General features: G+C 44.0%; 1 protein-coding gene across 1 annotated transcript; it reads left to right on the top strand.

Annotated features, from left to right (window-relative positions):
- Positions 1–8,119: 8,119 nt before the first annotated feature.
- Positions 8,120–9,076, top strand: LOC123442014 (BTB/POZ and MATH domain-containing protein 1-like). Its single transcript, XM_045118145.1, has 2 exons — positions 8,120–8,125; positions 8,324–9,076. Exons 1-2 carry the CDS (start codon positions 8,120–8,122, stop codon positions 9,074–9,076), a joined length of 759 nt encoding a protein of 252 aa, XP_044974080.1.
- Positions 9,077–11,185: the final 2,109 nt, after the last annotated feature.

The following is an 11,185-nucleotide window of genomic DNA, read 5'->3' as shown; positions in this document are numbered from 1 at the left end:
TGATGGACTAGACCCAAACTAATAGACGTAGCATGTTGATCGTGTCATTTTGTTGCTACTGTTTTCTGCGTGTCAAGTATTTGTTCCTATGACCATGAGATCATATAACTCACTGACACCGGAGGAATGCTTTGTGTGTATCAAACGTCGCAATGTAACTGGGTGACTATAAAGATGCACTACAGGTATCTCCGAAGGTGTTTGTTTAGTTAGTATGGATCGAGACTGGGATTTGTCACTCCGTATGACGGAGAGGTATCTCGGGGCCCACTCGGTAATACAACATCACACACAAGCCTTGCAAGCAATGTGACTTAGTGTAAGTTGCGGGATCTTGTATTACGGAACGAGTAAACAGACTTGCTGGTAAACAAGATTGAAATAGGTATGCGGATACTGACGATCGAATCTCGGGCAAGTAACATACCGAAGGACAAAGGGAATGACATACGGGATTATATGAATCCTTGGCAGTGAGGTTCAAACGATAAGATCTTCGTAGAATATGTGGGATCCAATATGGGCATCCAGGTCCCGCTATTGGATATTGACCGAGGAGTCACTCGGGTCATGTCTGCATAGTTCTCGAACCCGCAGGGTCTGCACACTTAAGGTTCGACGTTGTTTTATGCGTATTTGAGTTATATGGTTGGTTACTGAATGTTGTTCAGAGTCCCGGATGAGATCACGGACGTCACGAGGGTTTCCGTAATGGTCTAGAAACGAAGATTGATATATAGGATGACCTCATTTGGTTACCGGAAGGTTTTCGTGCATTACCGGAAAAGTTTCGGGCTCATCGGTAGTGTACTGGGAGTGCCGGGAGGGGTGCCGGGGACCATCAGGAGGGGTGTCACGCCCCAAGGGGTCTCATGGGCTATTGGAATAGATAAACCAGCCCCTAGTGGGCTGGAATAAGTTCCCACTAAGGCCCATAAGGTTTGAGAAGGAAAAAACACAAGGTGGAAAGAGTTTCCAAGTGGGAAGGTGGAATCCTACTCCAAGAAGGATTGGAGTAGGACTCCTCCACCTCCAATTTCGGCCAAACCTTTAGGTTTTGAGGCTTCCTCCTCCCCTCCCTCTCTCCTATATATAGTGGGGTTTTAGGGCTGATTTGAGACAACTTTTGCCACGGCAGCCCGACCACATACCTCCACGGTTTTACCTCTAGATCGCGTTTCTGCGGAGCTCGGGCGGAGCCCTGCTGAGATTAGATCACCACCAACCCCCGGAGCGCCGTCACGCTGCCGGAGAACTCATCTACCTCTCCGTCTCTCTTGCTGGATCAAGAAGGTCGAGATCATCGTCGAGCTGTACGTGTGCTGAACGCGGAGGTGTCGTCCGTTCGGCACTAGATCGGAGCGGATCGTGCAACGGATCGCGGGACGGTTCGTGGGACGGTTCGCGGGGTGGATCGAGGGACGTGAGGACGATCCACTACATCAACCGCGTTTCTTAACGCTTCTGCTGTGCGATCTACAAGGGTACGTAGATCGGAAATCCCCTCTCGTAGATGGACATCACCATGATAGGTCTTCGTGCACGTAGGAAATTTTTTGTTTCCCATGCGGCGTTCCCCAACATATTTGGGCCTAGAGGAAGGCATTTGGAAGTAGTAAGTAGATGATGGGTTGCTAGAGTAACAGAAGCTTCAACCCTAGTTTATGCGTTGCTTCGTAAGGGGCTGATTTGGATCCACTAGTTTAATGCTATGGTTAGACTTTGTCTTAATTCTTATTTCGTAATTGCGGATGCTTTCGAGAGGGGTTAATCATAAGTGGGATGCTTGTCCAAGTAAGCGCCGTACCCAAGCGCCGGTCCACCCACATATCAAACTATCAAAGTAACGAACGTGAATCATATGAACATGATGAAAAGTAGCTTGACAGAAATTCCCATGTGTCCTCGGGAGCGTTTTTCCTCCTATAAGACTCTGTCCAGGCTTGTCCCTTGCTACAAAAGGGATTGGGCCACTTTGCTGCACCGTTGCTACTTGTGTTACTTGTTTCTTGCTGCGAATCATCTCACCACACAACTACTTGTTACCGATAATTTCAGTGCTTGCAGATATTACCTTGTTGAAAACCACTTGTCAGATCCTTCTGCTCCTCGTTGGGTTCGACACTCTTACTTATCGAAAGGACTATGATAGATCCCCTATACTTATGGGTCATCAGCTTCCTCCTCGTCTCTCTTGCTGGATCAAGAAGGCAGAGATCGTCATCGAGCTGTACGTGTGCTGAACATGGAGGTGCCGTCCATTCGGTACTAGATCGGGACGGAGTTCGTGGGACGGATCATGATCGGATCGTGTAGACGTTCGACTACATCAATCACGTTTCTTAACGTTTCTCGCTTAGCGATCTACAAGGGTATGTGGATTCGATTTCCTCTCTCGTAGATGATCATGACCATGAAAGGTCTTTCGTGTGTGTAGGAAAGTTTTTGTTTTCCATACAACGTTCCTCAACAGCAGCCTCAATAAGTGTTGTGTCGCAAGTGCGCTTGTTGGAGATGATAGCTGCACACTAATGAGATGAATCAAATAGGCACTAGTCGTGAGATGTTTTGACCAATCAAACGACTAGGATACGGTGGGTAGGACGTCCCGCTTGCCGACTAGCACCAACCTTTAGTTCAACTAGGATAAATGCCCGTGCATTGCAACGGGACAAAAATATCACAGTTATACATTTAAGTTAGTGGCTCAAACATCCAATCTGTGGATCAATGCTTAACATGAATTTCTCTAATTCATATATCTAGTTTCCACGGCAACGGTGATTGATTGAAAGCCGTGATCCATTTTCTGTGATGAAACAAAATAAAGTGATGCTCTGATATTCTGATTATACAAAGGGGCAATTAACATGGAGTTCATCACTCAAAAAACAATCAAATAGTGAACAATTATAATATTCTTAACAGTTAAGTTTCCACTTTGAATGGCACATATTATGACTGAAATTTGTTTGCAGATCAAAAAGATCAATTTGCTTTAGTAACAAATTCCACTTTGCACATTTTTTCAACTTGCAATGTAGTGTAATCATGTGTCCTGAGCAGCTTATCTTCTTTTGTCTCATCATTTTGGCACAAAACGTAGTTTGCTTTATTACGTAGTCGTCTATCTCGATGAGATAAACAGTGTTTTCCTCTCTTTGCATTCCTTATTTCTGTCATATGGTGTCCTCCTTAAATTATTGTATAAATATCTCTTTCTCAAGCATCCGTTTAATAACCCACCCCACACATATGGCCTCTCTTTCCTTCTTATTTTCTCTTGTAAATATCTCTTTCCTTCTTTTATTTCTCATGTATGTCAGTAGCCCCTCATTCCTTCTTTTATTTCTCTTGTATGTCAGTAGCCCCTCTTTCCTTCCTCGTTGATCATCATCTAAGAGACTTCCTGATCCCCAGGACAAAAGACGTATATAAATGAGATAGATTGGATGTAAATCAGTGATGTGGGACTATTTATCGGCCTCAACTCGATGTCGTCCATGTGTAGGGGCAAGTGGAGCCCTGCGCCGGCGGGTAGGCACTAAGTTGTCCTCAAATCAACCTAATTTGCATAAGAACTGTGTAATAAAACCAGGTCAAATCAACTTGCATACCTTGGCATCCATCGACAACATAAGGGTTGCCTTCGTAGCATGCAGAGCAGCTACAGCGGTACCCTTTGTATGCAAAGCTTGTGCAGTTCTGACAGGAGCTGTTGTCGCTGCGGCACCCAGACGCAGGCGTGCCAGGAAGCTCCTTACCACATGTTGAATTGTTGATGACCGAGTCCAGCAAGACTAGGAGAGTGTTTACGGTTTCGAATATCAGGTGTGTGACATTATAAGACCCCTCCTCGGCGATGTACACTGAAGATTTCGCGTCAAATTCAGAAACATTGTCGGGGGCGTGGACCTGGATGCTATAGGAAGTGTAGCCTTTGGGGATGGCAGCACTGCAGCAGCCAATGCCGGAGCACTCCTTGTTCAGGGGGAACTGAAAAGGTTGGCCCTTTCCTGGGCTAGTGGGCAGTAAGTGGCACAAGCGTTGACCTTCATGTGTGGTACTTTGCTGCGCCGTTGGCCTTCTTGCCTGGTGCCCCTACTACCGGTGACAGCGCGATGATACTGCTCTTGACGCGCACCGTGCCGGTGGGGATGGAGATCTCAAGCACCTCCATGGTGCCGTCACCGAGGAACAACTTGGGCGGCCGGTGCCCATGTGGGCCGCAGCGAACGGCCGCCACGACGCACCGGCGCCCCCTCCTCCCCTGGAACCGGCACCGCCATCCTTCGCCTCGCTCATGCCCGCCGCAACGCGCCCCCGTCCTCCCCTACGACGAGCGCCGTCGTCCCTCACCTCGCCCATGTGGGCCGCAACGAACGGCCGCCGCGACGCGAACGACTAGCTCCGAGTTCGCAAGCTACCGGTGGTGGAGAACGCGAACATATAAGCTGCCGGTGGTGGAGGACAGGGCGAACGAAACATTTTTTTTCACTTAATGAAGGACCGCGGGTTGATTTCAAAAAAACAAGGGGGCGTTTTTGCAAAATATCCACGACGTATGGCACAAGCAATAGCTGCTTTATTATTATTAGGCAGAGATATAAAAAACATCAAATGGAATTTATTTTTCCTTTCTAAAAAGTTAATTTTGTTAACACAAATGTAGCATCTTAAGTTACAAAACATAACGAGCATACAACTCACTTTCACATTATTATGATACACACAACCAACATTAGCTCATCCCCATGACAATAAAACAAAATAAACTAAAATAAACACCAACACCTACAAACTTGTAATAGATCGAGGCCATACATGAGGCGACGAGGCGGGTGCAGGATGTAACTCTAAGGTTGGTTGTAATGGGTAGTATCATATACTAGTATCATGCATATGATACTAGTGTATGATACCATATCCGTAATGCATAGTCTCATATGTTAGTATCATAGGATAGTTCATTTATTGTCATGCAAGACACATAATAGCACATCATTTAATATGATACAGTATCATGATATGACACTCAACCCTCTCTTTCTTCATTTAATTCTATGTCACCTCATCGAAATTGCCTAGTTGGCATGCATGATACTACCTATGATAGTACAATTACGGGCAGCCTAAGGCTGCACCCAATGCTCCACTTTGGATAGGTGCTAAGCATGCCAACAAGGCAAAAAATCCTATGTGGCAATCTAATTAAGAAGAGAGAGAAGTTTAGTGTCATTGGGAGGAAATAGTGGTAGTCACGGGAACCTATGCAAAACATTAAAAATGAAGGGAACTAGCCTATGCATGCAAGACTTTAGTTCCTAAACAATTAAATGAGACAACTTTAGCAACAACAAACTAAGCACCAATCATTGAAGATTATAGTTGCTTAACATATTTAATGCTCTTAGCACCTCACTTAGAACCTTTGTATTGGAGGAAGCCTAAACTATGCCACCATCCATGTGGGGGTAAAAACATTCCTAATCACCTACACCAATCGCTATACACAATGCCATAAACCAATGGCTATAGACAGGGACGAAGCCAACATGCAAGCATGGGGGGGGGGCAAGTTTGTTCATGGAGGGGGCAAAGTTCATATAAAGTAAAAAAAAGCTAGAACAACCATTATTATAGTGGAAAAATCAATTTATTTAGGGGGGGGGTCTAGCCCCCCCTTGTCCCCCCTAGAATCGTCCCTGGCTATAGAGCGGACAACTAAGGGCATCTCCAATGGTCGTATGATCATTGTTGGTAAAATTGCAACATAGATGATTTTGATGACATAGCATATAATAAAAGAGGAGAGAGAATGAAACCGTATGAACTTGAAGCAACGGTTCATGCACAAGCTCCGAGGTAAACATGGTTATTTCTTCAATATTTAATGGACCCACTTAGTTATTTTACATACGGTTAACATACACTCTATTAAAGAGCTTGTATGATGTGTTGTTGGTTGATGATGTGGACACTTATATCAACGATTGAACATACGGACTGTTGAAGATGCTCTAAAGAAGCAATTCCTACATAGGTAGATATAAAATCTGCATCGAACATGAAATGATACCGTTAAAAATCATGTCATTTCCATGTAGTCACAGTGATCATAACAAGATCGACGCTTTCACCCTTATGAGGCACTAGATTTGGATGTTATACCATCCTGCTAGTGAGTAGTGACCAAACATGTAGGAAATATTTTTTGGTGGCTACTAGTTGACCATCACTACACACATAAGTGTAATCTTTACCTAATAATAAAGAGGCTATCGCTTCCGTCGAAAAACCCACCGAGGTGATTTTATAAAAAAGCTCTTACTGTTTATGACATTAAACTCGTAGTATATATTAAATATATTTTTAAATACTCATATCTTTTAAACCGTAACTCCAAATTTAACATATTATACATGGAATTTGATTAGAAAAATATGTAGAATTTAAATATGATATTATTTTATCTGTTAAATGTTTAATAAAAATACTATCTAGGGTGCAATCTTAATAAATAAATTTCGTCTTTCTTTCATACCGGTACTCATCCGGGTTGGGGATGAATACGTCAACAAAATCAGGATTAGAGATGAAACTGAAGGTCACTTGACTGATTCTTTGTACGTATTAAATCTACATGCAAGCCGTGTTAAAATAGAAGACCCGTGAAATTTTAAATTGCATTTTTGTAGGATAAGACCATCTTTATTTGTATCGTAACTATAAATTCTTAAATTATAGACATTTTTTATAAATTAAGAGCGTGTGCCGTGTGGTATTTCTTTCTCCCGTTGCAACGCATGGGCCCTTTTGCTAGTGAAAATAAAGATATTTAATTGTCTTGTCTCACCATGACTTCCTTATCAGGCAAGATTGTGTTTCGCTAGGACCACACCTAGGCCAAAATGCTATATGTATATTTACTATAAGCGGTACTAGTATATTGGACCTCCTGAATTTTATAGTGGCCACTAAAACAATATAGTGTGTGAGTGCGGAGAATGGCGTTTTGGCACCCGGTGCATGGAGGTCGAAATTTTTGAAAAATCAAAATTCGAAAATTTTGATTTCAAAAAATCTGAAAAATTTACAACTAAACAAGTGTGTGATCCGTGTGCGTGTGTAAAATTTCAGGCCAAAATGCTTTAAGACGTGACCTGTACAAAAAAAACAAAATCATGATCTCAAAATATGAATAGTGCAATGTGTTAAAAAGCTTCAGATTTGTCTTTTTTGCATACCCCTCATTTTAACGTATTTAGTTCTGAAAATTTACACACTTGTATATTATATCTTCATCTATCTATGTATTTTTTTCAGAATTTTTAAAAATGTTAAAATACGATTTTTCACAAAATTTAAAGATTGAATTTGTAGGCCTTCATGAAGCTCGGCCTCCCAAAGCAATTTCCGGTGAGTGTGAATATATTGAGTAAACACTACTATGTGGACCCGGCGATTCGGCTCCCGGTTCAGATGAGCCCGGACATGAACAGTGCCTTATTTTGAAAAAGAAAAAAATCTAATTTTTTTTGTGCTGCAAGATGCTCCTGTGTATAAATTACGTGCAAAATTTTATGAACTTTCGACATTCGATAAGCTCGTGGTAAAAAAGACAAATTTCGAATGTGTGAGAAACTTGTGAAAATCACACTATTTATGTCTGATTTTGTCTTTTTTCCATGAGCTCTTCAAATATTCAAAGTTCACAAAATTTTATACGGAGTTCACGCACAGAACATCTCGCACCACAAAAAAATTAAAATTTTTAAAAATGTTTTTTAGTTCAATACGAGGTACTGTTCACCGGGCTGATGTGAGGCCGGGCTCAGGAGTGAATTATCGCTACTATGTTTGATATTTTAGTGGATTTCGTCACGGCCTGGCTCATCGACTCCAAACTGCTCCGGACTCCAAATTCCAAAACCGCATTTCAAAGTCGGGGACACTAGGTGGGGACCGAGCAAATTTTGCCCGTGCTATGGACATGCATATGTTTAAGCATCTACAACTACGCATGACAAATATGAACCTTAAATGTCCGCAGATGCGTTTGAACGCGTTCACGAAAAATAACCGTACACGTCTCAAATTAACACCTCTCCATTGAGACATGAAGGTAAACGCTTGTTATCTATAGTCTGAAAGAAGTCCAGCATCAGACCATTCTAATGCCATCCACTCAATTGAAATCTGACGCCTCACAAACCATGTTGCTTTTGTAAAAAAATAAGACATCGGCAGGGAATTAACTACACGTAGCCCCACCATAAATCATCCGCTAATCTCTTCCTAATTAATCTCTCCTATATTCCAGCTGCAACCACACCGGATCGAGCTCGTCCAGCCCCCACACACCGCCCGGAGCGCCTCGCCCAAATTTCCTTATACCCCGCCTCGCATACAGCCCCTTCCTACTCTCCCCGCCCTCGAGCAGCACGGCCGCCCCGCCGGTCAGCTCCGCCCGCTGCTTGTCCAAACGACATCTTCTTCTACACCGATGCGACCCCCGGGCGACAACACTGGTGCTCCATCCTGGCATGGATCGATCCTGCCGCTCTTCCAGCAAGTCGGCTACGGCAAAGGGGAGCCGGACGTGATCATACAACTCGAAGGAGGGACGATCGGCGCGCACTACTGCATCCTCGACGCCCGGGCGCCTGGCTTTCTCAAGCGCCACATCCACACGGCGACGATGTGCAGCGACGGGAAGGTGCAGATCTCCGTGGACGACACAAACATGCCGGCACCGTCGGTCTGGGTGTTGATCCAGTTCGCCTACACGGACATGTTGCCCGTCCTGGGTGGCCTTGATGGCGCCAGTCGCAAGGCGATGATCCGACACCTCCTTATCGCCGTCGAGAGGTACAGCATGGGCAGGCTAAGGGCGATCTGCGAGCGTGTCCTGTGCAAGAGCCTCGACATCAAGACTGTGGCAGCCACGCTGGCCATGCCCGACCGACACGGCTTCAAGAAGCTGAGTGAAGCTTGCACCAAGTTCATGGCTATTCCCTGGCATCCAAATATTCATGCTTCATATGCGTCATTCTCGTGCACCTTCGCTGTATAGAGTTTGCGACATTCTAGACATGCTTTCGTTTTTCTATACTATTATGTTATCTTGAGATTGCAAGAGATTGACGCTTCTTCCAAATACCACCAACGAGCAGCGGGGACATTGAACGAGATAGGATACGACACAATCATGAATCAACGGGCAGCGGGGACATTGAACGTCATAGGATATGGCACAATCATCTTGCCGCCATGTTGGCCTCTTCTCCGGCGACTTTGCATCCATGGTACTCCTAATCGATGTTCAAGTTGGCATCATCTCTCATACATCCTGCCATCGATGCTTCCGGTTCCTCGACGTCTCTGGCTCTAAATAGTGGGAGTGACGTGCTTCATTGTCAAAGAGGCAATGCTTCAGATCTTGTGCATTGTCATACTACCTATTTATGTGTTTCCTTCGGTTTAGTTTCAGATATCTGCTTCGGTATCATATATAGCATGTATCGAAGCATTTACGTGTTAATTTGCTTTGTTGTTTATACAAACATGGTAAATTTGTAACATTTTGTTCAAGCTTCAGTAACTCTCAAACTATGTTTCCGATGGCTCATTGCAACAAAGTAACTCTCAAACTACATTTCATGCTTCAACCAAATAAAATTGTGCTTCGAAATACAATGACGCGTGCTTCTTTTCTTACACTAACATTGTGATGGTATAAGGAACTTGGAACTACATTTCATGCTTTCAACCAAATAAAATTGCGCTTCAAAATACAAACACGTGTGCTTCATAGCAGAAAACAAATCATGACAATGCCCGGAGAAAATGTGACCATGAATTATGAAGCATGTCATGTATTGCTGGAAGCATATGATGGAAACGAATATGGAGTAAAAGGAAGCATCATGCATATATGAAAACTCCTGTGATTGTATGGACATGGAGCGAATATCGGAAGCATATGGCAGCAGCGTGATTAGAGAAAATCTATAAATGTTATGGAAGCATATTTTCCAAATTAAGTTGAAACAAATTAGATTGAACCAAACTTCTATGGTGGTTGGAAGTAACGTGGAGTAAGACCGGAAGACAAAAAATAATAGCAAATTTATGCAAAGTTTTTCTCTAAATAATAATAAATTGTTACATTGGACATAAAGTTTTTTCTTGGATATGGAAGCAAATTTAACATGTACTGGAAGCTAAGTTTAGTAGGAAAAGATTTCAGTTCAGTAGAAAATAAGGTGATACTTACTTGCTTTCTTTTGAGGGATTCCCTCCTTGATTTTTGGACGTGATTAATTTGTGGAACAAAATTAGTACAGGGAAACAAAGATGGACCCACGTTATAGATTGTGTCCAACCGTGATTTCTGGGAGCAATTAATTCTATGAAGCTGATTACTAGAAAACTACCTAGCAAAGGTTTGACGCACCTATACTAATCTAACGGGCAGAAGCAACCTCATCCTACAGTGTTCGGCTGGTATGATGCAACACTAGGGATCAGTAGTCTGATCCGTAGCGGTGCCCGACATCTTATACTAGATTCTTATATTCATACAAAAGCATGTAAACTAAAAAATCTATGTAGCTACGTACCCTTCATCGAAGATGTCGACGATCTTCGTGCCCATCGATGGATACAAGCGCGGCATCTGTAGCTTCGCCCCCTCCGGCTGCTCTGCTCCGGCCTGCTTCGCCGCTATCTCTACGTAGAGCTCGTGGAAGAGCGCGCCGGCATCTGTCGGTTGAGCGCCCGGTTGGCCTCCATCTCCGCCTCATCCAGGATGGACTCCAGGATGGCCTGCTGCTACGCTATCTCTTCGGCTTGGGCGACGACGAAATTATCATCCGCCTCCGTCATGTTGAACCCGGAAGCTGGCTCGTCCTCCTCCAAATCCGTCACCTCCATCGGCTTCGGCTGCTCGACCTCCTCCTCCTCCGTCTCTGGTGAGTCCAAAGGCAGACCCGCAGTGATGTCGACGACGCGCCTAGCCCGGATCTTTGTCTCGATCTGCATCTGTCGCTCTGGTGAACATGATGTAGGTCGGGGTCTTACGCCGGACCATATCAACACTGGAGAGCGTGAGAGGGCTTTGGGAAAGGAGGCGAACAGGCTCGGATGGTGGCGCAGAGAGGGGAGAGGTGGATGTGTTAGG

This window comes from Hordeum vulgare, chromosome 3H, assembly GCF_904849725.1.
Source record: "Hordeum vulgare subsp. vulgare chromosome 3H, MorexV3_pseudomolecules_assembly, whole genome shotgun sequence".
NCBI classification, from domain to species: domain Eukaryota; kingdom Viridiplantae; phylum Streptophyta; class Magnoliopsida; order Poales; family Poaceae; genus Hordeum; species Hordeum vulgare.
The sequence above is the reverse complement of the archived record's forward strand: the minus strand, read 5'-3'. Positions and strand labels throughout refer to the sequence as shown.